General features: G+C 47.9%; 3 protein-coding genes across 11 annotated transcripts in view; 1 reads left to right on the forward strand and 2 right to left on the reverse strand.

The window, feature by feature from the left end:
- The window catches only part of Rps5 (ribosomal protein S5), an 82556-nt gene that overhangs the window by 17303 nt on the left and 37443 nt on the right, over positions 1-27810 (reverse strand). The gene's annotated exons all lie outside the window — the stretch shown is intronic.
- Positions 1-27810, reverse strand: part of Znf8 (zinc finger protein 8) — a 55887-nt gene that overhangs the window by 4036 nt on the left and 24041 nt on the right. For 5 of the 9 annotated variants that reach the window (XM_063252552.1, XM_063252549.1, XM_063252553.1 and 2 more), the window contains one exon: positions 21710-27758. The exons of 1 other annotated variant lie outside the window; for it this stretch is intronic. The gene's annotated coding sequence lies outside the window, so the exon portion shown is untranslated. Of the gene's footprint in view, positions 1-21709; positions 27759-27810 lie in introns of those variants that run through there. 3 more of the 9 variants (XR_010048597.1, XR_010048596.1, XM_063252551.1) reach the window with 3 other exon arrangements.
- Positions 6364-9139, forward strand: A1bg (alpha-1-B glycoprotein). Its single transcript, XM_063252557.1, has 8 exons — positions 6364-6548; positions 6619-6654; positions 6735-7013; positions 7185-7457; positions 7552-7848; positions 7930-8226; positions 8648-8932; positions 9043-9139. The coding sequence occupies exons 1-8, from the start codon at positions 6515-6517 to the stop codon at positions 9048-9050; spliced, it is 1509 nt and encodes a 502-aa protein (XP_063108627.1). The 5' UTR covers positions 6364-6514; the 3' UTR covers positions 9051-9139.

A 27810-nucleotide genomic window follows, 5' to 3' on the forward strand; every position in this document is an offset into this window, starting at 1 on the left:
GCTGTCAGAGAGAAAAGACAGATCACTTATAAAGGAAAACCTATCAGAATCACAGCAGACTTCTCAGCACAAACAATAAAGTCAAGAAGAGAATGGAGTGAAGTATTCCAGATCCTAAAGCAAAATGATTTCCAACCTAGACTGATGTATCCTGAAAAATATCAGTCAAAACTGATGGTGAAATACGATACTTCCATGACAAAGTACAGCTGAAGAACTTCATGAACACCAAACCAACCCTGCAAAAAATATTGAAAGACAGTTTAGATACACAAAGGAAAAAACCACTAAGCAAAGCAGATAATTAAACAGAACAGAAAGATAAAGATGCAACAGCAGAGAGATAACATGTCAACAGTAAACCAGCATTTAACAGTAATAACCATTAATGTAAATGGTCTCAATGCACCAATCAAAAGAAACAGACTAGCAGAATGGATCAAGAAACAAAATCCAACCATATGCTGTTTACAGGAAACCCATCTAACCCAGAAGGATACTCACAGACTGAAAGTCAAAGGATGGACAACAATACTTCATGCAGCATGAATCCAAAAAAAGGCAGGAGTAGCCATTCTGTTTGCAGACAACGTGAACTTTAAACCAACAATGACCATAAAGGACAAAGAAGGTCACTATATACTGGTCAGGGGAAAACTCTAAGAGGAAGTGATAACTATCTTAAATATATATGCACCGAACTCCAGAGCACCCAGTTATATAAAACAACTATTAACAGAAATGAAAACTCAAATTATCAGTAACACAATTGTAATACGAGACCACTGACACCAAGGGACAGATCAACCAAACAAAAAATGAGCAAAGAAATAAAAGAACTGAATCACACCTGCGAACAAATGGATTTGATAGACATATACAGAATGTTCCACCCAAAAACATCAGAATACACATTCTTCTGAGCAGTACATGGATCATTCTCTAAAGTAGACCATATATTGGCTCACAGAACATATTTAAACAAATGCAAAAGACTTGAAGTCATCCCTTGCAAGTTATCGGATCATAGCGCTCTGAAATTAGAAATTAATGATAAAAGATACTGCAAAAATCCCGCAAATACATGGAAACTGAATAATACACTCTTGAGTGATCAGTGGGTCACAGAAGAAATTAAACAATACCTAAAAGAAAATGAAAATGCAGATACAACTTACTGGAATTTGTGGGATGCAATGAAAGCTGTCCTCAGAGGAAAATTTATTGCACTGAGTTCCCACATCAGGAAATCAGAAAAAATACAAATAAATAAATTGATGCTACACCTCAAACAGCTAGAAAAAGAAGAGCAAGTGAAGCCCAAAGCCAAAAGAAGAGAGGAAATTATAAAAATCAGACCAGAAATCAATGCAATAGAGACTAAGAAAACAATCCAACAACAAATCAAAGAGTTGGTTCTTTGAAAGAATAAATAAAATTGATAAGCCCCTAGCTAACCTTATTTTAAAAAGGGAAGAAAAAGCTCAAATTCATGCAATAAGAAATGAAAAAGGTGAAATCACTACAGGCCCAATAGAAATACACAAGATCATCAACACCTATTTCGAAAACCTCTTCTCTCAAAGGTTTGACAACACAGAAGAAATAGACAGATTGTTAGAAACATATGAAGTACCAAAGCTAGATCAAGAGGATGTAAAACTGTTGAATAACCCAATCTCTGTTAATGAAATTGAAAATGTAATTAAGTCCTTACCTACAAAGAAGAGCCCAGGCCCAGATGGATTCACTGCAGAATTCTACAAGAAATACAAAGAAGACCTAATGCCGACACTCCTCAAACTATTCAATGAAATTGAAAGGGAAGCAATCCTTCCTAAGTCATTCCTGGAAGCAAATATTACTCTAGTACCAAAACCTGAGAAAGACCCAACTAAAAAAGAGAACTATAGACTGATCTCCCTAATGAACACAGATGCAAAAATCCTCAGTAAAACATTGGCAAATAGGATGCAGCAAATCATCAGGAAGATTATAAATCATGACCAAGTGGGATTCATCCCAGGAATACAAGGATGGTTCAACATACGTAAATCAATAAATGTAACCATACCAATAAAGCCAAAAGTAAGAATCACATGATCATTTCTATAGATGCAGAAAAAGCCTTTGATAAGGTCCAACATTCATTCATGATAAGAACTTTACAGAAAATTGGAATAGATGGTCTTTACCTCAATATAATAAAGGCTGTCTATGACAAACCAACAGCGAGTATCATACTAAATGGCCAAAAATTTAAAGCCTTTACTTTAAAATTAGGCACAAGACAAGGATGTCCTTTATCAACACTCCTATTTAATATAGTACTGGAAGTACTAGCCAGGGCAATTAGGCAAGAGAGAGAAATAAAAGGGGTAAAGATAGGAAAAGAAGAAGTTAAATTATCATTGTTCGCATATGACATGATACTCTACATAGAAGACCCCCTAAACTCCATTAAAAGACTCTTAGATACAATAAATAAATTCAGTAATGTAGCTGGCTACAAAATCAATAGCCTTCCTATACACAAACAAGAAAATTACAGAGAGGGAAATAAGAGAAAGCACACTCTTCACGTTAACAAGCAAAAAAATGAAATATTTAGGAATTACTCTTATGAAAGAAGTGAAAGACCTATACAAGGAAAATTATAATACTCTAAGGAAGAAATTGAAGATGATCTCAGAAAATGGAAAGACATCCCTTGCTCATGGATAGGAAGAACAAACATTGTGAAAATGGCCATTCTCCCAAAACTGTTATACAGATTCAATGCAATCCCAATAAAAATACCATCAACATACCTTATAAATCTAGAGATATCACTCCTAAAATTCATCTGGAACCCAGAAGAGACCTAGAATAGCAAAGGCAATTCTAAGCATCAAAGGCAAGGCAGGAGGCATCACAATCCCTGACTTGAAGTTGTACTACAAAGCAACAGTAGTAAAATCAACATGGTATTGGAATCAAAACAGAGCCGAAGATCAATGGAATAGATTAGAAGATACAACCACAACTACAAACACACTCAACCACCTTATCTTTGATAAAGGAGCCAAACAGGTTCATTGGAAGAACGACAGTCTCTTTAATAAATGGTGCTGGAAATACTGGCTCTCCATTTGCTGAAAACTAAAGCTAGACCCATGTCTATCACCATGTACTAAATTAAAATCTAAATGGGTCAAAGATCTGAATATTAAAACAGAAACACTAAATCTATTGGAAGACAAATTGGGTAGAAACCTTGAAGACATAGGAGTAGGTAGAGAATTCATGAACAGGACTCAAACCGCATGGGAAATACTTCCCAGAATCAATAACTGGGACCACTTCTTATTCAAAAGTTTCTGCATGTCAAAAGAAATCTCCAGCATAGTGAAAAGAAAACCCACAAACTGGGAAAAGATTTTAGTGAACTCTCTCTCAGACAAGGGACTCTTGTCTAAAACATATAAAGAATTAAAAAAACTCAGACCCCCAAAATTCAAAGATCCAATCCAAAAATGGGCATCTGAGATGAATACGCACTTCTCAGATGAAGAAATACAAATGGCAAATAAATACATGAAGAAATGCTCATCATCATTGGTCATTAGAGAAATGAAAATTAAAATCACACTGAGATACCATCTCACTCCTGAAAGAATGGCCAGGATCAAGAAAACCAACAACAACAAATGCTGGAGAGGCTATGGGGAAAATGGAACTCTCCTGCACTGTTGGTGGGAGTGTAGACTGGTACAACCTTTGTGGAGGTCAGTCTGGAGATTTCTCAAGAAGCTGGAATAGGAAGTCCCATTTATTCCGGCTATTCCACTTCTAGGCATATTCCCAGAAGAACTGAAAGCATCATACCACAGTGATATATGTGCCCCTATGTTTATAGCAGCACAATTTGTAATCGCCAGATCTTGGAAACTACCCAAGTGTCCATCTACTGAGGAATGGATAAAAAAGTTGTGGTATTTCTATACAATGGAGTACTACTCAGCTATAAAGAATGATCACATTGAGATATTTATCAATAAATGGGCCAGCTTGAGACCATACTCATAAGTGAAATAAATCAATCTCGCATGTGTAAATACTGAATAGTTTCCCTAATGTAATTAATGATTCAAATATATAAAAGTATGTGGTAATCATGATTTCCCAGCATGTGGCCTTGAAGCCTTGTAAAGTTTTCACTTATTAATTGGAAAGGCTTTATTCTGGGCTTCTTGATATTGGAACTATTTGAAGCTACAGTATATGAAGTTTTATTGAAATATTTCAAGGAAAAAGACAGACACTATGGTAACTACTATTAAGTTGGGTTATTTGGTGGTGAAGCACTAGGTTTCTGAAACAGTCATGCTTTGACCTGTATTGTTATATAGTTATGTCCTCTTTTATCTCAATCTCTCCCTTATTCGTTAAAAATTATTTAGTTATTTTTTATGGTTTTTTTAATTAAGGGGAAAAATTTTAAAAATTAGCAGAATATATAATAGTACCTTTTTAAATTTCCTATTAACTTGTTTTGAAGTCCTGTAATACTCCCACTATCTTGTTTTGACTGATTAGACTCTGTTCCATTCTGTATGATAGTATCAAATTTGAGGGTATAGGCAACTACTTTGAAGGCAATAAGATTCACTAAGATGCCCATTCTGGTTTGACTATTGTCTCCTTTGGAAGTCCTCTAATGTTTACAATGCTTAAGTTTTATTGGTCTTGTTCTCTACTGTTTTGTTCAACTTTATAATACCTAATGAGATAGACAATTCTTTTTAAGGAAACAAGAGACACTATGGTAACCATTGTTGATAACCTTGTACTCTGTTTTTACATCATGTGCTATGTCTATCCTTGGTTTTGACTGACAGCTTTGTTTTGCCATATTTGACTTTATCCCCCCCCCCAAAAGTAATAAGAACTAAGGAGTAATAAAACCCAAAATGTGTAAATTTTGTTGTAAAAAAGAGAAGGAAAAAAGTGCTCTAAAAGATACAACAGTAAGTGTGTTTAGGGGTATTAAATAGCTGACCATATTAATGTTTTTGGTTGGATCATTGAACACAACTGTTTGCAGTCTCACTGTTTGAATGTCCACTTTGTATTCTTTGATACTGTGACTTGAGCAACTATCTCTAAGATGATAATATGTAATCTATTAACTGGTGATTTGTTACTGTTTTTTTTTTTTTTTGTAGTTCTGTAACCTTACACTGCTTTGTTTTGTTTTTTCTTTTTCCTTTTAAATAAAATTAAAAAAAGAAATTTCCCCAAAACGTGAAGTTTTAAAAACACGGATGTTTGCCACCTTGCACTTTTCTGTGGATGTGGTGAGTGGTTCTGGGTGAGCTGATGGCCTGGTGGCTGCAGCAGTGGCAGAGCAGTGGGAGCTATGATGGAAGCAGAGGGTCAGACTGCAAAGAGTCCCGTCTGTGGCAGCCCCATTGCTGACAACCAGGGCCTGGCCCAAGCAACATGTGTGTCCTGGGCTCAGGGCTGAGGCTGGAAATATGAGTTCTGTAAAGGGGGCATCTACCAGAGAGGGTTGAGGACTTGGGTTCCAATAGGAGCCGTGATCTTTCAGGACCAAGCACAAGAGCTGGCAGTGACAGTCTGCTGCCCCTCTAGTGGAACCAAAGTTGTACAACACCTTCCCATCTGCAGGTAGGGCTGAAGGTCAAGGCCTCACAGAGGTGACCGTGGTAAGCCCTCTCTCCCCGTCATGCCATCAGAATGTGAGACTGTCAGGGCATCACCCATCTCCTGCCTCCTGTCCACAAGGGAAGCACTCGGTCGATGCCTTCCCAGAGATGCTCAGCAGTGTGGAGAGGAGGGAGGACAGTGGAGGCTGACGGCAGAGCATGTGGAATGGGTTCCCTGCACCTTCGTTCTAGCTGAGACCAGGCCCCCCCCCACCCCGCCACCACCCTGTCCTGCCAGGCAGATCCCTCAGAAGGCTGCAGCCCTGAGCATGTATGTCCTGAGTTTCTGTCACTTGGGGTGAGCACAGGTCTGGGCTCAGCATCCTGAGTACAAATGGGGCTCAACAGAGGTCTTTCCACAGATGTGGGGTTCCCACCGGGCTATGGATCCCAGCGCCAACCCAAGAATAGGATTTGATTGTGCCCCTCTCCTGATACAGGAGTGCAAACCCAGAGCCTTGCACACACTAGGCAAGCACTCAACCACTGTTCTGCATCCTCAGCCCTTTGAACATTTTATTTTGGCACAAGGCCTTGCTAAATTGCCCCGACTGCCTTGGCCTCCCAAGTAGCTCAATGACAAATGTGTGCCTCTTCTTCCTTACATTTTGTTAATTTAGTGTTAATGATCCACTATTTATTGATTACCATTACTGCTGAGTATCCCAAACTGGGCTGACAGGTTCGCCCTTTGTCCCCCACCACCCAGGGAAGACAAATAGGGGACAGGGCAGTGTCCCCGGCCACTTGCCCTATAGGTACCCATTCAGGTGCCCGTTGGCGGTGGATCAAGGGTCGGTGCTATGGTGGCCCTGGTGGGCTTCCTGCTGCTCTGGGGTAAGATATCCCAGCCCGGGTCCCTGGGCAGGGGAATGAATGGGGCCTCATGGCCACACTGTCTCCACAGGTCTCGCCCTGGGCCCGGCGAATGAGGCGGCCGTGGGTGAGTCCAGGGGCTGGACAGGGCTGTGGGCAGTCGGGTCTCTGCAGCTCCTATGGACTCCATGGTTCCTCCATCCACAGTGATTGAGACCCAGCCAAAGCTCTGGGCAGAGTCAGCCTCACTGATGGAGCCGTGGGCCCAGCTCAGGCTGACCTGCCGTGCACGCATGGAGACCCAGGACTTCCAGTTGTTCAAAGACGGGGTGGCGCTGGAGCCTGTGCACCTTGCCATCCCCGCCATCGCCCACCAGTTTGTGCTGGGCAAGGTGACCATGGACAACCGGGGCCTCTACCACTGCCGCACAGGCCTGGGTGAACGCTGGACCCAGCTGAGTGACCTCCTGGAGGTGACAGGCACAGGTGAGCAGGGCACTTTTGGGGCCGCCCTCCGCATTGCTCAACGCCCGAGCCTCAGTTTCCCCACCTGTGGGATGGGGTCTAGCGTACCACGTGCCCTGTGCCTGTTCCTTCCCATGTTCAGCATGGGATCCAGCTCCACAGAGCCACCTTTCTGAGCCTGCCCTTCCGCAGAGCCCCTGCCCCCGCCCCGGCTCTCTGCTGAGCCTGTGTCCTGGATCACACCCGGCCTCAACTCAACCCTGCGGTGCCACACTGTCTGGCATGGTGCGACCTTTCTGCTGATGCGGGAAGGTGATCACGCGTCTTCTGCGGTGGCCAAGGCGGGAGTGGACAGAGAGGCCACCTTCCCCGTCCACCGGGCTGGCAACTACAGCTGTAGGTACCGGACCCACGCTGCGGGGAGCCTCTCTGAGCCCAGCAACACAGTGACCATCGAGGAGCTGGGTGAGTGCAGGGGCTGCCAGAGGAAGGAATGGAGGGCTCCCGGGGGCGGGCGCGGTGCCTGCCCCGGCTTCAGTGCCAGCCCCGCTCCCCACAGCCAAGGCCCCGCCGCCCACGCTGGAGTTCCGGGGCTACGGCGCCAGGATCCTGCAGCCCGGCGAGCGAGCGTCCCTGGAGTGCGTGGCGCCCCTGAACGACGCGGACTTCGAGCTGCAGCTACGCGGGGAGACCCTGCGCGTGCCCATGGCCTCCAGCAGCCGGGACCGCGTCTTCTTCGAGCTGGACCCGAAGGCGGAGGGCGACAGCGGCCCATACACTTGCCGCTACCTGCCGCGTGGCGGCGGCGCGGCCTGGTCGGCGAACAGCGCACCCGTGGAGCTGGTGCGCAGCGACGGTGAGCAAGGGCAGCTGGCAGAGCGACCCTCCCGCCTCGGCCTCAGGCCAGGCCGCCGTCGCTTAAGCCCCGCTCCCGCAGGGTCGCTGGCCGCACCGGAGCTGAGCGCCTTCCCCCCGGGCCCGCGCGCCGCGCCCGGCTCCCTCGTGCGCCTGCGCTGCCGCGTGCCCGGGCCCAGGCTGCGCGTGGCACTGGAGCGCGAGGACGCGCTGGGACGCCAGCTGCTGGCTGTGCTGCGGCCCGCGGGCGCTGAGGCCGAGTTCGAGTTGCGCAACGTATCCGTGGCCGACTCGGCAAACTACAGCTGCATCTACACAGACCCTGCGCAGCGCTTTGTGGGCTCCGCGCGCAGCGCACGCCTGGAGCTGCGCGTAGACGGTGAGCGAGCAGTGTCACCCGCGCTTGCGGGAGCTTGGGCGAGCGGGTAGCGGGTGGATGCCCAACCAGGGCGGCTCAGCTGGAAAATAAAAATAAAGAGGGCTGGGGCTGCGGCTCCGGGTTCCGGACCCGTGAATGCGTACAGCACAGGGCTGCACCCAGGTTTTCCTGATCCCGTTCCTGATGGCTTTTCGCCAGCCAGTGCCTCAGTTTCTCTGTGCTACAAGCTCGTGGGTCACGGTCATTGTGACCCTGTCCCCGCCCTTGCAGGTTACCGGGCTTCACCTTCCCGGGTCACTTCCGTGCCAATCTAGCCCGCCCGGTGCCCGGGCCTTCTGTGGGCGCCTTCCCCTTCCCCTAGAGCCGGGTGCGCGGCTGGTGACGCCCACCCGTCCCAGCTGACCTGACCGCTCCCGCGCAGGGCCTCCGCCGGCGCCCCGTCTCCGCATACTGGGGCCGCCCGTGACCCCGGGCCGCGACGCCGTCCTGCACTGTGAGGGCCCTGTGCCCGGCGTGCTCTTCGAGCTGCTGCGCGCGGGTGAGGAGGACGCTGTGGCGAGGGCCAGCTCCACGCGCACCGCGGCCAACCTGGTGCTGATCGCCGTGGGGCCCAGACACACAGGCAACTACAGCTGCCGATACCGTGGGTGGAGGCCTGTGGCGTTCGAGTCGCTGCTCAGCGAGCCGGTGGAGCTTCGGGTGTCGGGTGAGGCCCCTGCCTCACTGGGCCCCAGGCCCAGGATCACTGAGTCCCTTCCCTCTTCTGAGTCCAGGGAGAAAACCCAGGACCCCACCTGCTTCTCTTGTTACGTCTAGGTAGCTGATGCCGTGCACACCACCAGGTATATGGTACTTGAGACGCCAGAGGATCTGGGTTCCTCTCCTCCCAGGATCAATAAACATCGAGAAGGGCCCCGTTCTAGTGTCTTCATGGGGGCAGATTCTGGGGAGACCCTGTCCCAAGAGTGCCAGGCTGGGGCCTTACCATGCTGTCCTATTTCTGTTTTTCTTTGGTTTTCTACATCTTCATGTCTACCTTCAGTGTAGTTTTCTGTTCCTCTACCCTCAGCTTTCCCCCTTCTTTGTCTAAAAGTCATATGGGCGGTTTAAGAGAAATTCAGTGGCTAGTGCCAGTCTTCTAACTGGGTGGAAGTGTGGCCTATGGACTGGAGGTGTTGGGTGCTCATGCTGCAAGGCAGCTGGCAGAGCATGGGCAGCCAGTGGGTGCTGGGCCCTGAGAAAGGAAGGTGGATACTGCTGCTGTGCGGTGTAACCCCGGCTGCTCAGCCACTCGGCCCTGCATCCCCTCCTCTTAGCACCGGGCTGGTGGGCCTGCACCAGGCACCGTGTGAGATCAGACCAGCCACTCTGTACTTGGCTCCACAGATGAGCCAGCCCTGCTGCCCTCTCCTTGCCCTCCCTCCCCTTAACCGGCTCACAGCACAGCACAGCACAGGGAGGACACTGCCTGCAGGGCAGCAGGAGAAGGGACATGAAGGGCGCAGCCAGAGACCTGCACAAAGAGGCTACTTGGACTGAGGGAAGTTGTTTATCTGAGTCCAGAAGCAGTCGTTGGGGGTGAGGGGCTCTCACCAGCAGCGCATGTCTCTGAGTCTCCCCGTCTCAGCCTCTGCCACACTGTGGCTGGCTCTGCCTGTGAGGGGACTCAGTGACACTGAAGCCCGGTCTCTGTCTCTCTGGGATATGCCTTCCTGTCTGAGCCTCTCCTCAGGCTCTGACCCTGTCAGTACCCCAGGGAGCTGTGCAGGGGTTAAAGGTGACAGCAGCTGACAGGTGAAGGTTTGTCACCTGACAGGGTGGTGGGGTTGTTAGAGGTGTGGGGACAGGCACCCTGACATACAAGGCAGAAGCTGCCCTGAGGAGGGACTGGGCTATGGAGCTTTGCAGGGGGCGAGGGGCAGCTGGCAAAGCACAGGCAGCCAGTGGGTGCCGGGTCCTGAGAAAGAACGGGGATACTGCTGCTGTGTGGAGGCCATGTGGCTGGGCCTGCCTGGGCAATGGACTGTTGCCTTGGGGGCCTGGGGTGGGGTAGACCCTGTTGGCACATTCGAAGACAGAGGAGGCGGAGCAGGCAGCCACCAGGGAAGGTGGCCTTGGGAAGGGTCAAGGGAAGGGCCCTTGGGAAGCACAAATTGTGTTGTGAAGGAGGAAGATGCCACAGCTGCAGCTGTGAGAGCGGCATCCAGGGTATTGCACAGGGGGTGGGCAGCTTCCCTGGGAAGGAGCACTTGGAGGAAAGGACAGTGATGGAGGTGTGTGGCGGGAGGAAAATGGCTTCCTTGGGAGCCACAGTGGTCCCCCGTGGCCGATGCATGGGAGGGGGCCCAGTCCTGAGCTGATGTGAAAGGCAGTGAAGGTGTGGCTCTCGGAAGCCACCTCCGTATTGCTGCATACACAAGTTCTGCTCTGCACACACCTGAGGATGGCTGGGGAGGCCAGCCGGGGTTCATCGCAGTGCTTGGAGGGCACCCTGCTGTAGGGAGCCGTGGAAGCTGGAGATTGATCACACGTGTGGGGCTAAAGCAAGGCCAGCCCTGAAAACAGAGAGCCCAAAGCAAGCCAGGTAAACAAGGTGTTCCAGCTCTGAGAAGGCAAGGGGTCCAGGTCTACCAGGCAGACAAATCACTAGGCAGCGGGATTGAAACTGACATCCTCGGTCTGAGGGTATAAATAAATGTGCTGCAGTGGTTGAGCAGTTCCTTCTCTCCCATCAGAAGAGTGAGGCACTACCTGACCCCAGCTTTGTCTCTTTTTTATTTTCTCATTCTCTCTCAGTCCTTTCCCCTAAGAACCTCAAGAGCCACATGGCTCACAGCACACTACCCCTCAGAAGGCTGGGCCAGGGACGGTGACATACTGCAGAACTTTCTGCTCAGACTCGGGCGGTGGAAAGAGACACTGGAGGAGGACATGAGTTCCTGCTGCAGTTAATGCAGGCGGAAGGCAGGAAGGGCTCCAGAGGCAAGATTGGGAGCAGGGTGGCTCAGAGATGAGCCTCTTTATGACTGGGGTGTGGAAGGTGAGAAGGTGGTGGGTGGCTGCTGGGCCCATGTCAGGCAGCACCACAGATGGGGGTGGAAGAGGTGGGGGGTACAGTCCAGAGGACTGGGAGGAGGGGCAACCTTGCTGGTCAGCTCAGTGGGTGGCTCGGAGAGGGATGGGACAAGAGCTGTGTGATGGCACAGGGCAGGTTGGGTGGGGGTCCCCCTGGCCGAGCGGCAGAGGGGCCAGGGGCGAAATGGAGTCTCCTTGCTGCACTGTCTTGTCCAGGAGACTGGGAGACAGCTGCCTTCCTTTGGCCTGAGAACTGCTCCAGACCCTGGCTCAGGGGTGAGGCTGTGTGGGGTAGGGAGGGCAGCAGGGCTGGGTCCTAGTGCTCCCAGACTGCAAGACCTGCCCAATCCCAGGTGCCTTGTCAGTCACCATCCTGTTCTTGGTTCTTGGGACTCAGGGTTGCAGGGCCCCGCATCAGGCAGGATGAGGATGTGGATCTGCCAGTGCTTGGTGAGGGGTGAGCTCGGCTGAAGGCCTTTCCTCAGTTGCAGCACTGTACTGTAGAGCCCCTCCTGTTTGGGTCCTTAAGCTCCTGAAGGAGCAGCTTGGTGTGAGGGCCAGGAAGTGACTGCAGGCTGCCTGCCCTGAGGCTCTGTCAGGCTGCTCCCCAGTGTGCACACCCATGTGTTGTGTGAGGCAGAGTGGTGACATCCACTTCTCGGGTAGTAACAGCGCAAACCCTCTGGAAAGAATGAATTGCCCCAGGACACTCTGTAGGAATGACCTTTGTCTGCCTTTGTCCTGAACTTCAAATGCCAGAAAAGCATGTTTTTTCCCTGACCAAAGTCTGTGCCTTGCTGCCCTCTCCTGGCTGCTGGGCTGACCATCGCCTGGGCTGGGCTTTGTTTGGGTCCCCCATCCAGGGCTGTCACCTTCTCCCTTGGACACTGCCTTCTGGTGAAAAAAACATGCACCCTGGCTGACTGGTGTATGAAATTCTCCAAGTTAAGGCTGTGTCCCTGTGGGAGGCCTCATGCCTGTGTTTCACTAATTGAAGCATCACAGAGGGCAGGAGGCCTAGAGTTGAGTGGGCAGCACTGGACTCTGCACGTGGGAAGCTGAATTTAGCTGGTTCTTATGTGTGCCCACCCCTGGCATGGGAACTTGCCAGCTGGTGCTGCAGAGTTTCTGCTCTGGGCTGTCCGCCTTGATGTGGGGCCCTGATGCTGTTTCCCGCAGCAGGTGGGCAATGGCCTACAGCCTCCTGTTGGCTGCTGCTATTTGGGACTTCCGGTGATGCTGTGCAGTGCACCGCCCAGATGCTGATGTCCTTGGCAAAACCCAGCTGCCTCTTTCTGTGAGCTGCTTCTCTTCCTCTGGCAAGTTGGTGACACCTGTGGCTCTCTACTGGGGAATAAGGCTTTCTGGGGCTGCAGCTTGTTGGGTGACTGTGCTCTGATGAGTTAACTCAGCAAGTGACCAAACTTTGCACATTCCCATAAAGGACTGGGCCCACTGGGTGCATCTTGCCTGTCAGGTATTTGCCTCAAGCCAGACCTTGGGCTGTGCCCGGCAGTTTGCCAAGGGTGACTCACTGGGGAACTTGGGCCACTTGTTTTCAATCTGACTTGTGGAGGAGAGGCTGAAACTGAGCAGCCAAGGTCAAGCATGCAAAACACCCCATCCCCATGTGACGGGCATGCTGGTTGGCCATGCTTTTCATATGGCCTGGACTCTGGGGAATCGCTTATCTGAGGGTGGTCTTGGAATCCTGCAGCGTCATTGTCCTGAACTCAGTTTCCTCTTGGCTTGCAGTTGTTCTCTTGTGTGTTGAGTGAGGGGACAGAATCGGCTGAGGTATGCAACATGGGTGTGTAGGAGTCCGGCTTCTGGACCCGGGTGTTCTCTGGATCAGAGCACAGCTGACAACGATGCAGTGGTGTGTAGGTGGGGGTGAGGGAGGAAAGCTGTGGATCTCACCAGTGAAGGCCAGCCATGGCCAGCTGGGCTGGGCAAGGACAGTGGGCTGGGCAGGGCCAGTGCCCTGCATTAGCCTGGATGGTGGGTCAGGTGGGAGGAGCACACAGGATGCCAGAGAAGCCCTGAGTGCCGAGACTTGAGTGGGAGTGGAGCATGGGTGGCTTAAGGACACGTAATCAGCACCCAGATCGAGCAGTTGTCCCAGCTCCTGCTCTGCCTCTGCCTAGATCAGCCATATGACTCCACTCCCTTCCTTGTTGTCCTCATTGTTCCTGACAGGGCTTGTCCACCCACAGAGTCACAAAAGGTTGCGGTTGAAGAAAATCAGTATCATGTAGGAATAGCGTTGCAATGGGAGTGGCGAGGAGTGCAATGGGAATGCACATGCCATAACAAACTATATGCAAATTCAGAGACTCAGGCAAAGGGAAGTTTTGTTTTTTGTGCCAGGAACTGAACTCAAGACCATGTGTTTGCCAGGCAGCTGCTATGCAGCAAAGGGAAGTTTTTAAAGGCAAAATGAAGAGGACTACACAGGATATTTTGAAAGTTATCTTTAGTCATGATGATTAATAAAGATGACATCTCGCCAGGGATTTAGCTCAGTGGCATAAGTACCTGCCTGGCAAGTGCAAGGTTGAGTTCAACTCCTGGTACCAAAATAAATAAATAAATAAATAAATAAGACATTAGATAGATGCTGAACATATAGTTGCTGGGCAAAGATTCTTTATAGTTCAAGCTAGGGCTTGAACTATATTCCCAGCTGAGTTCTTGCTAAACTCCCCTGGCTGGTCTGGAACTTGTCCTGCCTCAGCCTCCTGAATGCTGGAATTTCAGACTTGTACTCCCACACTGTTGTGCCTAGTGCAGCTCTTTAAAGTTTTTTGTGGGTTAAGGATGGAGAAATAAGGACAAGCTGAGGCCAGGTGGAGCGCTCTCTCCAGATGGCAGGAAAAGAACTACTTATACACTTAGCAGGTAGGTGTCATATGACACCCCTCTGCCTAGCAGCCTGTTTGTTTGGTTTGCTCTTGGTGTCTGGTGTTTTTTAGACTGGAAAAGCTTGTTGACCTGCTTCACCTTGCACTCTGTTTTCAGGACAGCCTTGCTCCAGCCCCAGATGAACTCGGGTTTGATGTCTAGCTTTAACTACTCCCTACTCCACACCTAGCTGGAAGTACTTTTTCTATAAGGTTGTGGTGGTAGTCTTTTTGCAAGCCATGGTTCTGGTGGAGCCTTTTTGTTAGAGCTGCGATCAGGCAACCATGCATAAGGGCCCTTCTTTCCTAAATTCCCAGCTTGCTTTTGTTAGGCTTCACAGAAGCATGTCCATGCCGGTTTTGATGATTTTTTTAAAATGAATTTTTAAATAAAATCTGGGAAGGAGACAGAGAGAGAGACAGAGAGAGAGAGAGAGAGAGAGCGAGCGCAATCGAGAGTCCTAAAGTCAAGGAAAGGGAGGATGAGAATGGAGCACAGGAGCAGCTGGGTTGAGGCTGTGGTTCGGTGACTAAGAGGACCCAGCAGGACCCAGTGCAGAGCCATGAATGGTTACAGGGAAAGGATGGAAAGCAACAGCACAGAGGGAAGGTGTGTTAGTAGAGCCCCTGCCCACAGTACCACCCAGTACAGCCTTACTCTTGACTCTGGCTCCCAGGGACACTGGTTCTGCCCAGTCAAGGAGCCTCCCCTGAAGTCTACATCCCCAGGTCCTGGCCAAGGGCCAGCCCTGCACTGGGTCTTTCCAAGCAGACAGCCTCAGCCATGTCTTGCTCACCCCTTCTGCACAGTCAGAAGGGAAGATGTGGCAGAAAAGCAGAAAGGTGTGGGCAGAGGTCGTTAAGAGCCACCCCTTCACCACACTCCATGATCATTTCTCGATGGTCCCCTCATTGGAGCAGGCCTGGGCTCTCACCTCAAGTTCATCAAATATTTTCAGGATGCTCATACCACAGCCTCAAAAAAGCAAGGCATTTAGCCAGGCATGGAAGCATACCTGTAACCCTAGCACTCTGGGAAGCTGAGGTGGGAGAATTGTAAGATCTAACCCAGTAACTGAGCACCTTAGTGACTTGGTGAGATCCAGTCTCAAGATAAAAATTAATTTGATCCCCGGTGCCAAAAAAATTAGTTTTTTAGTTTATTTTTGTGGTAGTATGGATTGAGCCCAGGGCCTTTACACTGACCCCCCCCCCCCATGCACCACATCTGGCTTCAAAATTTTAAAAAAAGTTTTTAAAAGGGGTGAGGATATATCTCAGTGTGAATGCCTTGGGTTCAATCCCTAGTAAAGGAAAAACCAAACCAAACCAAAAGAAAAACTTGGACCTCAGTAAAGGTTGGCAGTGTGCCCACTGTCACCTGGCTGGGAGATGAAGGTGTGTCCCATCTGAAGTGTGAGGCCTGGGAAGAATGTGTTCCAGTGCTAACTTCCTAATCCTTGGGATCTGTGACTATTACTGCACTAATCTGCTGAGGCTGCTATGATGAAGTAAGAAAATGGCACCTTAAAGCTCCCAAACCCATTTGGTCCCAGTTCTGGAACCCAAAAACCCGAAACTAAAGTGTTGGCAGGGCTGGTGGTTGGTGGGAGCCTTGAGAGATGTTACAGTTTGTAGCGAGATGTCCCTCAGAGCCTCAGTGCTCACAGGTGGGGCCTCAGGGAGGTGACTGCATCATGGGGTGTGATCATCACCTTTGGATCAGCTCACTGCATTGGCACCTGACTTGCTGGTAGGAGGCGGGGTCTAGATGGCCACATCTGGTCAGCCTGGACTCATAGGGCAGTCAGGTACACGGGGCTGTGAGGCAGCACGCAGGCAGCGCAAGTGGGGAGGGAGGTGTAGCAAGGTACAGAGATGGCTGCAATCTTGTGGTTGAGGCCAAGGCAAGAACACAACATCACTGCTGGCGGGGCTAGAGTTGAGTCATTGGAAGGTGTCAAGAAGTGAGCAGAGGACTAGTCTCTATCTCCCTCTATGTCTAAGATACAGTCAGGTCTCGAGCCTTTCCTCTCCTCTGGTTATGGTTGTCTTAGACACTGCCCCTGTCACCTGTGACATAAAGGAGGCAGGTTGATTTTAACAGTTTGAGAGGTTTCAGTCCATAGTCAGTTGGCTCCCAGGCACAATGACCAGGCATTGCAGAGAAGCTGCTCACTGAATGGTGGGAGGAAGAGAGTGAACAGGGTGAGGTGGGGGAGATAAACCCTTTAAGCATGGTACCTGCGTAGGTGTGGGTGGTAGAGGTGCCACGGGAAAAGGACAGAGACAAACTTAGGTGGATGGCACCTTCCAGGAGTATAGCCTGCCTGTCTTCCTCCACAGTCCCCTGGGATGGAAGAGCTGGGTGGGGAAGAGAGGGAAGCCAGACCTGCCCCAGGTGGAGACCTCAGCCTGGGAGTGCCCCTGTCCCAGGCCCTACACATACACCCCACAGCCCATAGCCTTGCCTCCAGGCCCAGCCACCCCATCCTGGCTACCCTGGCCTGCACCCCTTGTTCTCCCAGAATCTGCCCTGCTAGACATCTGCCCATGTGCTGTGTGTCTTGTAGTTACTCTGTCCCTAAGCAAAGGACTGAAAGGAAAATGGCCCTGAGCATGAGTCTGCCCTAAGTTGAGCATCTCACAGAAGCAGATTCCCTCAGGACTAACCTAACCAGGACTGGACCTCCAGCCTCTGTAAGGCAGAGCCCATGTGGATGATGGGGTGGCTGGTGTCCCCTTTATGGTTTGTTCGAATGTCCCCCCAAGCCTCATGCAGTCATGAATGTGGCTGAATCTAGCGTTTATGATTGGTTTGTTGTCTGACACTGGGATTGGTGATGTGAGTGCTCCACTTGCCTAGAGGTGGAGCCGGCATATAGTCTAAGGTCAGGAAAAAGGCACTGTCTTTCCTCTCTTTGGCTCTGTTCACTCTTGCTGTTTGTGGTGGCCGTGAACAGTGGTACCATCACGCCACCCTGCCTTGGAGCCACCTGAGTATGAATTGAAAGCTCCCAAATTGCAAGAAATAAACCTTCCCTTCCCTAATTTTGGCATAAGGTATTTTGTTTCAGTAACAAGAAAAAAGTAACTATGATACCTCCCAAGAAGTGAGTAGTGGGGTGACCCATGTTTCTTGGAATTATTTGCGCACTGATGCAGGTGTCCAGACAGCCACCGTGGACCTGAGGCTACCAGAGAGAAGACAGCTTGTAGCAGGAAGTCCGGGACCTAAGGTCCATTGAGCAGCCACGCCCCAGCCCTCAGCCTGGTTTTGTGTAGGGTACATGGTGACAGGACAGCACGGCACCTCCCCAGCAAAGTCTTGTCAAGTGGAACCAACTCCTCATGGTGCTCCTAACACTGGAAGGAAAGGCACCTCCCCAGCCTCTTCCCTCCCAGCTCCCAGGCAGGGCAAGGTGGAAGGTGGTTTCTTGATTTGAACCTGAGGCCTCAGATCATGCGTTTGGCACAGAGCCACTCTAGCAAAGTGACAAGGCCGCATCTGTGGGTGGACACAGGCCTATGCCACACCCAGCACTGCCCCGGAGCACATGCTAGTGCATGGGCTGGAGGACAGCAAGTCTGGGTAGTGTGGGCCAGGTATGGGGTGTACCTGTGAGAATGATGGCAGCAGCTTAGGGATCCTGAGGTCTCTGGTGACTCCTCCAGCACCTGAGGGAAGGGACCACATGCAGGCAGCTGGCAGCTTGTGAGTCTGAAACACAATGAGTAGACCAGCAGGCAAGGATCTGGACCTCTGTGATTTTGGGAAATCTTTTTAGAGGCCTCAGTCTTTAGCTCAGTTCAACAAATGCAGAGGGCCATATAAACCCACATCTAGAGTGGGTTCTAGAATGTCCTGAGTGTCACTGGGCTTGGAAATGGAGCCAGCAGCCCATCAGCTCTCAAGCACAGAGACACTGCTGGTGAGTTGCACCTCTAATTTCATTATTCTGGTCTGGGGATTGAACCCAGGGCCTTGTACATGCTAAGAATGAGTCTAACCACCAGCGATGCCCCACACCCTGTACTTCTTTTTTTAAAATTTTAGACAGGTCCTATGTAGTTCAGGCTAGCTTTGAACTCACTATGTAAGCCAGGCTGGCCTCACACAGCAGTCATCCTGACTCGGCCTCCTGAGTGCCAGGACTACAGGCATGTACCACCACACCCAGCTAACCCTTGTACTTTTTTTTTTTTTTTTTTTTTTTTTTGGCATCAGAGATTGAACTGATGACCTCGCGCTTACCAAGGAGGCTCTGTGCCACTTAGCTGTATCCCCAGCCTTTTGTACTTTTTATTTAACTAATTGAAGCTGCAATGTGGGACAGCTCCTGAGAACATTTCAGAACCATGGACAGCACACAAACTGTCACCCAAGTGGCACCTGCACGGCAACCCCTTCCCATTACGGCTATTTCTGTAGCTTCTCAGTTCCTCCTCCCCGTTCTACCTGTTCCTGGGCTTCCTCAAAGTGAACAGAGTGTCCTGTGACAGTGTGATGTCTCAGCTCCACACTCACCCTTCAGGCTGTCTCTGTGAGGACAGTCAGACACCAGGTTGGTAAACTCAGCTGTTCTGGATTCAGGCATGCCATGCAGGCATGGACACTCTGAGGAGGCTGATGCAGATTCTTCCTGAAGATCCCAGGGTACTAGGCAGACCCTGTGGCCCTGATTCTCCCAAGCCCACTTTGATCCTTACGCTGTTCTTGAGCTGGGGATAGCAAATGTGGTGCATGATATCTGCTGTCTGTCAGGTATAGGACCAAAGCCATCTTAACCATTCTCATCTTAAACTGTGATCCTGGCTGGCCCACTTCCCTTGGGATGTCTGTTTCTTATCTGTGAAGTGAGACTTTTGTGGAAGGCTGTTTGTGCACTGTCTCTGGGCTGGGCCCAACACCAGGAAACTCATACCCTATGATGAGTGAGAACCTGTGTCTTCCATTGTGCTAAGCATGAAACATGGGCATGGGTGGCACCTATTTGGGCTCCAGTGGCTGGGAAGTCTCTAAGTAACACTGAAGTTCTGATCAGTTGAGTAGCCAACAGGACACATGAGGGCAGAGTTGCGAGTCCAAGAGATGCAGAAGTCAGGTCTTAAAGGGCCTAGAAGGCTGGGAAGGAACCTGAATGGTTTCAAATTAGGAGTCTGCAAACTCCCATTCCGCCTGTGAACTAAAATTCTTTTTCTTGAGACAGAGTTTTTTTTTTTTTTTTTTTTTTTTTTTTTTTTTTGCTATGCAATTCAGGCTGGCTTGGAACTCATGATATAGGGCAGGCTGGCCTTGAATTTGTGGTGATCCTCCTGCCTCAGTTTCCTGAGTCCCTGGGATTGCAGGGACCAGCTCTGGTGACTTACAGGAAGTCTGCCAACTGTGCTATCTTAGGCAGAGTGGCCTTACTGTGCAGGGCGTCCAGACACCCCATCCTGTGTCCTGCTGTGTGGAGAGCGATAGAGGATGCACAGAAGACAGAAGAGGGAGGAGGTGATGGCCTAGGCCAGAACAAGGTCATGGCACTACAGAAAGATGGCAGGAGCAGGGTATTGTTGGATACAGCCTTTGCCTGCCTTCTGTCCCACAGCCTATTACTTGCCTCCCCTGGCACCTTGGGGTCCAGCCCCTGACCCTCTGCTCCATGTTGCAGCTGCAGAGTGGGGGCTGTGGTCTTGGTCCTGAGCATAGGTCCCACGGTGCTGGCAGAGACTGGATCCTATCTCCTGAGCACTGCCTCCTCCTCACTACTCATACATAGCATAGCACATGCTTTGGGTCCTGGCTTTGGTTGGGCAGGGCTGATCCTGGAGGTGAAATATAGGTGGTTGGCATGGTCTTCCTGGGACAAGCACCTAGGCCACATGGCTTACAGTCTCAGCCCTCTCCTCTCAGAAGCACATCCTTGTCAGTACTGCTTATAGTACCAGAGTGGGAAACACCCCAATGTCCACTAATTAGTGTGTAAGTCAACAAACAATGGCATATCCATCCAACTGGGTCATTTCTGGCCAGAAAAGGAATGAAGACTTGCCACCTGCCACAGCATGGATGGGCTCTGCATACCCAGTAAAGAACGCAAGACAGAAACTATGTACTGTGCAACTCCAATTGTATGATGCACTTAAGAGTGGAAAATAGGGAGACATAAAATAAGTTGGTGGTTGTTAGGGACTGGAGTAGACAGAACTGAGGAATAGCCCTGGGGCAGAGAGTGCCCTCACACCTGAGGTGACACCTACAGCACACAGGTGGCATCACACATGCAGGACACCTCCCATGCTGGTGTGCTCAAATAGGGTGGTACAAACTTGGGCTCACCTAACAGGGTAGTGTCATACTTGGCACACACCTGAGGTCTCCCAAGTGCATGGCAGTCAGATGCAGCACACTTCCTTTCCTGGTGCATGTGCAGCCGGAAATCCTCAGGCTGACCCCCTCCACACCACATCTGCTCACTACACCACTAGCATTGCACACACTCAGGCGCAGGAGGGTCACTTGAGCCTAGTAAGATCAGCATGGGAAATGCATCATTTTCCACTGACCCTGAATATTTCTCCACTCATTAAATATTTTTAAAAAACTATTCTTAAAATGGCTCCACTGTGTGATCATATTATTATTCTGATGAACCCATGTCCTTGCACGTGTGCTTTACTCCCGAGCTACCGTGCCACCACCACGCTGTGTATACATCACTTACACCTCACTCCTGCTTAGCTGGGAACTGACTAAGACTTGCAATGAATAGCCTTGTTTTTTCTGTGTATTTTTGATGACTTCCTAAAATTAATGGGTAGATCCTGTACCTACGGGTAGTGATGCAAAAACCACCTTAGCTAGTTGAGAGATGTCCTTAACACAATTATGAGACTTGAAAGTTTCATCCATGTGCCGGTCTGTGTGAGGGGAAGTGATTCCTGATGTCACAAAGGTAAACTTAAGTTCTCTCAGCCACTTTAGTTTGTATTAGCACTACCCAACAGGACTTTCTGTGACAATGAAAATGAAACCAGTGAAAAGCTCAAAGGTGGTTAGTGACTGATGCACTGAATTTTGTGTTTCAATTCATAGCTATATAATTCTATGTGGCCAGTGGCTGCCATATCAGACAGTGTGATCTGGGAGATGTCCCTGCTGTTCCCCTCACAGGAAATGCACAGGTGTCTGCTCTTCAGAATGGATGCATATTTTTTTGTAGCTGCCCTTGGCAGAAACAACCTGAGTCTGAGGAGGCACAGAGATACCACTTATGTTGGGAGCTCTCATAATATAGGCTGACAGAGAGAATTTAATAAGCTAAAGCAGCTATTTATGTTTGCTACTGTCAAGAAGTTGAAGCTGTTTTATATTCAATTGGTTTTGCTAACTGAACTCACACATGTATATACAGGACAGGTGACTAAGACACCCAGGAATCCCTGATGATGTGGACAAGCTGGTGGCAGAGGCAGCAAACAAGGCAACAAATTATAAAACTTACTTTAACTGGAAAGAGTTGAGATCTTTGTTAAATTTATTTTTTGAACTGATGATGCTTTTACATGTTTCAAAATTACAAAAATATAACAGATACAGAATGAAAATATTCCTCTTTCCCATCCCTCCTTTTTTCCCAAGGGCAACCAGTATATCTGTTTTCTTCTCTTTCAGAGAGTAAGTGCATATAAGCATACATTTCCTCTTTACATATTTGGAAATATACTATGGTTTTGCATTTTGCTTGTTTTCACTTCCCATATTTGGTATATAAGGACAGTCTCCATTTTTAAGGCTGTGATATCTACTCCACCATAAATTACTGAGTTCTCCATGATGAATATTGTGGTTGCTTCCAAATTTTTTACTTTTAATATTAATAGTATAATGAAAATTATATACAAACTGTTTGCACATGTACACATATGTAAGATTTATTCCCAGCAGGTTTCCTGAAACAAAATCTTTCTGTATTTGTAATTTAGACAGTGACTGCTAAATTGCAGTCTACATGAGTTTTAGCAATTAATACCTCAATTAGAAATACACAGGAAATGTCTCTACCTCTTTGAGAAAACTTGAAGCTGGTAAAATGCTGGGTGAAGGGCAGGTGCACTGTTAGAATCCTCCTGAAAGGTAATTTTAAAAGCTACATGAAATTCATCGACACGGGAAATGCTCAAAGTATAGTAAAAAACATGGGTATAAGAGAATGAGAAAGAACCCCAAATTTCTTAACATGAGATTACACACACACACACACACACACACGTTTCAGATTTAATGTACACTCTGTATATGCATCTACATGTTTAAAAAAATTGTAAGGAAAACTTGGACTTCCGGGAGAACATGGTGGATAGATAACAGCAGCTACAGAGGCTCTCTGAGATACCCAGCTTAAAATCCAGGAATGGTGCGGTGTGTGGAATCCTAAGCAAGGGGAGATATACGCTGCCGACCCAGTAACGAACTAAGCTGAGAGAAACCAACTGGAAATGCAATCCTGGTGCTATCCTGGAACAGATAAAATCTCAGTGGAAGCTGGAACCCGTGCAGCGATTTGAATTTCCTGCTGCTGCGTCTGAATCAGCACAGCAGGGACAGAGAGGCGAAATCTCAGCAGGAATTGGTGAACGGAGTTGAGAGCGGAACTGCATCTACCTGCGATGAGTGAGAGGATCAGGGACCCTTCCATAGACTAGAAGGCTCTAAAATAGGACATTCTGGGATGGGGCAGACTAGCCAGAACAAGATACTTCAGTGACTTTAGTCACATAGTCCCCTCTCAAGCAGGAGGATTGGTAGGGAGCCCTGACCTGGGTGACGCCACGGACTAAGACCCAGTAGGCTAGCCCAAACCAGGTCCCAGTGCCTGGCGGTGCACCCTAGCAGTGAAGCCTTCAGTAGGTTGACTGACCTGGAGGGGCGGGCCCAGCAGAGGCTGCCCAGGTCTGTGTCTCCCTAGTACACTGCAGTGGGCGGGAACACATAGTTGGTGGATTCACGCTGGTATGGACGGAACAAAAAGTATGGGAAGAGGGAGCAACAAGAAAGGGTCCTCGGCCCCCAATCCTGAGAACACTGATCCAGGAAAGATAAATGCAAAGGAGAATGAGGACAGAAAACATGCAATATCAGACAAGGCACCAATAGACATAAAGCGAGATCTCCGGAGCCTCATAGATGAGTTCAAAAATGAAGTATTTAATGACCTAAAGCAAGATATAAGTAGAATAGTTAGAGAAATGCTAAGCACCACCCAATAAAAAACAGATGGTGGAATGGAAGAGCAGAAAAAAAGCGGAGAATTGTTTAATGGAGAAAGTAGAGAAAACATAGAATAAGTGAAGCAGGTTCAAAGAGATTACCAGGAAACTAAAAACTTTACCGAAAGCTGGCATAACAGCTTGAAAGAAACTAAGGATAGATTATCTGAACTGGAGGACAGATTTGTAATGTGGGAGCATGAAATGAAAAACTTCTTAAAAATAACAAGAAAACAAATAGCAATTTTAAAAAGGCTTAAAGATAAGAGGATCTATAACTTAAGAATTAAGAACGTAAAAGAAGAAGTAGGGACACAAACAAATGAACTACAAAGGCTATTCATAGACATAATCCAGGAGAATTGCCATAATTTAGCAAAAGGTAAAGATACTCAGATGTATGAGGCATACAGGACCCCAGCCACCTACAACCTAAACAGAACAACACCCAGGCATATAATAATATTAAAAGCCATCAGAGACAAGAAACAGATTACTTACAAGGGAACACCCATCAGAATTACAGCAGACTTCTCAGCACAAACCATCAAATCACGAAGAGCGTGGGGGGAAATAATTCAAGCTTTGAAAGATAATAACCTCCAGCCAAGATTGATATATCCTGAACAACTGTCCCTAGAAATTGATGGAAAAACAAGGTGCTTCCAGGATAAAGAGGAACTAGGGGAATTTGCAACCACCAATTCAACTCTACAGAGAATACTGCAGGGTATTCTAAATTAGAAAAATACCAAGATTCTAGAAACAGTGGTAGAGAGGACACAATGAATGGAGCAGAAATCAAAATGAAGAAGACAAACTGACAACTAATGACAGAAAAAGAGCTCAACAGAAATGAGGCAGAGAAGGTTGGGTGGTAGGAACAGCTATTTTGCAGAAAACAAGACATCATAATAGCTAGTGCTGATTTAGTATCATCTTGTTTTGAAGTCCCATCAAGCTTTTGTTCTTCTGTCTCCATCAGTCTTAACAGGTTGTATCTTATTGGATTTTATTATATGTGATAATATAAACAAAAACTTTTATAGACAAGGAGATTATACAGAAACCAGTGTTCATTTTCTGTTAGTTGGTTCTAAATACCCTGTAATACTGTCATTCTCTTGAATGGTTTTACATTATCTTGATATGTTTGATGCTACAGTATACGAAGTTATACTCAAAGATTTTTTTTTTTTGGTCTTTTTCATTTTTTATCGGTACCAGGGATCGAACTCACGACTGCCTGCTTGCAAGGCAGGCGCTTATGCCGCTGAGCTAAATCCCCAGCCCCTATACTCAAAGATTTCAAGGAAGGAGACACTATGGTAACTACTTTTATGTCAGGATATCTTGTGGTGAAACACTATTTTGCTTAAATGATTATGTTTTGAGCTGTGCTGTTTTGCTGTTATGTCTTCTTTCATCTCTATCTCCTTTTTTTTATTATTTACTTTTTAATTATCTTTTTAATTTAGGGAAAAATAAAAAAAGGATATATTATAGTAAACCACTTTGATTTCCTATTAACTTGATTTGAAACCCTGTATTGCTCTCAGCATCTTGTTTTGACTGATTTCCCTCTGTTCAGTTTTGCTTGATACTACCAAGTTTGAGTGTATAGGCAACAACTGTGAAGACAGTAAGATTCGTTATGACGTCCATTCTGGTTTGATTATTATCTTCTTTTGAAGTCCTGGAATGTCTCCAATGATTTGGTTTTATTGGTTTTGTTCAATTTTATTATAACTGATGATATAGGCAATTCTTTTTAAGATAGCAAGAGGCATTATGGTAACCATTGTTGATCACCTTGTTTTTTGTTTTTACATTATGTATTATGTCCATCCTTTTGATTTGACTGACTCTGTTTTGTTATGTCACTTTTGGTTTTATTCTCTTCAAAAAAAGTAGTAAGAACTGTGGGAGTAATAAGACCCAAAATACGTAATTGTCATTGTACAAAAGAGAGGAAAAGAAAGTGCTCTAAAGGATATAACTGCGTGTGTATTTCAGTGTATAAGATAGATAATGATATTACTGAGTTTTGTTAGATAATTGAACAGAACTGTTTGCAGTCTCACTGTTTGAATGTCCACTTTATATTCTTTAATTTTGTAACTTGAACAACTATTTCTAACATGACAATATGTAATCTACTAACTAATGATTTCCTGTTTAGTTTTTCTGAAATTCTATATAACTTGTACCCCTTTTCTGTTTTTCTTTTTCTCCTTAAATAAAATTAAATTTCAAATGAGTTTTTTTCCTTTAATTTTTGTGCACTTTCCAAGTTTTGGCTACAAAGGACTTGTGTTACTTAATAGGTAAAACCATGATTTCCCCTAGAATACAGTAGCTTCCCCTGAAGTTTCTTGTTATTCCAGACATTTACAAGAAGACCAGTAGGAACACTATGACCGAACATAAGCTGAACTGACAAATGACATCACACAGATCTCCAGTGCTTGTTCCTTCTAGTTTTGCCTGTCCCACCTAACCCAGTAAAGATGCTGGGACCTTAGCCCTCCCAGCATCCACTGGGAAATGTCCAAACATGGCCCCTTCGGGATCTGCTGTTTGGGGGTCAAGGTGGAGGGAACAAGGTAATCATAGGCTTGGGCTTCCACAGCTGTCAAGAACCATATGTTACTATTGCTCCCTGGACAGTCCTAGGCCCTGATGGGGCAGTGAGGATGCACAGTCCCAAGCGGGGTCTAACACCAGGCTGTCCTGGCTGGCCTACCTGATAGCATGTCACCTCCCTCTGAGGACAGTGGCAGTGGAGATGGAGGAACAGACTCAAGATGTTCATGGGGTAGAAGAATCTGGCCCCCTGATGGGAGTAGAGTGAGGAGGGGTCAAAGGTGGTTTATTTCCTGGCTCCAATGATGGAAGGCAAGGAGCAATCATCCTCATGGAAGCAATGGGAAGGGGAATTTATTTGGATAGGAAAATGGCAGTTTGTTGGGGAGCTTATGGCCATGTGGCGGCAGCTACCCAGTAGACAAATGTTGTTGGGAGCTGAAGCTCAGAACTCAAGAAACACCAGACTCACAGTTGGGGTAAGCAACACAGCCAGAATATGGATGATGCCTGGGTACCACAGTGAGTTAGAGGATTGCCAGGGAGGCCAAAGCCCCCAGAAGTGGAGGGAACAGGGCACCACAAGAACGTGGCAAGCTCCACAATCTAGAGGCAGAGGGGAAGCAAAAGTGCTGCTGACAGTCCTGGCAAGGGTAGTTCCTGTGAAGGTAGGGACAGAAGTCAGGGCACTGAGGTGGATTTTGGGAGCCCAGAAGAGTCTTCTAAAAGCTAAAGGAGAAACCCAGAGGCTGCTAGCTACCTACATATCACCCACTTCCTGGGACCTTGTCTCTTACCTGTGCCCACCAGAGGTGAGAAACGTGAGATGTCACCTTTCTAAGCCTCATTATTAGGGTGATCCTGTGACCCAGTCTTGGCCAATGGGTCTTATGCAGGTACGCAATACTGGCTCCCAGGAGACTCTTCAGTTTGAAACACAAGGCTGATGTTTCCAGACTGCTTCCAGTCTTGATTAGAGATGCACTCCCTGGAGCTTTAGCCATCTCGTTGTGACCATGTAGGAAGACCTGAGAGACCTGCAGGACATACTGGTTCTGACACGATGGAGTCACTGAAAAGTTAGCCTTGGAACAAAACTTAGTTTCAGCCAATGTCACTGGGCACTGACATCAAATTCTGACTCCATTACTTTCTGTCTGTGTAACCAGGCTGGTTATTTTGGCTTCTGCTTAATTTTCCTCCTCTGTGCAATGGCACTATCGCACAGAACCACCATCGGCAAAATATGCCAGAAGGTGCTCCTTTTCATGTAAAGGGAAAGTTACCTGCTAAGATGAAACAGCAAAGGGCACAGGCCAAGGAATGGTGGAGTCAATATAAAAAAGCAATCTGGGAAGTGAAACACAACAGAAGTGAGCCCAGGACTTGGTAGAAATGAAACAAAAGGTAGAACTGTAGCACTCTGGAAGCTAGGTGAACCCTGGTGGGAACCCTGGCATGGAGGCTCTCTCAGCGCCCAAAGAACAGTGGGAAGACCCAGTGAGCCACAGGGGCAGTAAAGGCAGGTTCAACTGTCCGACCCTGGAACAAGGATGACCATTCTTCCAATATTACCCAACCAATCCAAAGCACTCCTGCAGTTAGGGTTGAGGGGCTGGTTTTTACATGCTGAGTTGCACCATACTCCATCTTCCTTCTTTGCTTCCTTCCAAGTTCTGATGCCAACATGTGCTTAACATCACTAGAATGCAACTACAGTGGAACACAAATGCAAGAGCAACTGGTTACAGCTGGGCACCAAAAG

Source organism: Cavia porcellus, unplaced genomic scaffold (assembly GCF_034190915.1).
Source record: "Cavia porcellus strain 051 isolate PalLab524CR breed Dunkin Hartley unplaced genomic scaffold, mCavPor4.1 scaffold_7, whole genome shotgun sequence".
Classification (NCBI taxonomy): domain Eukaryota; kingdom Metazoa; phylum Chordata; class Mammalia; order Rodentia; family Caviidae; genus Cavia; species Cavia porcellus.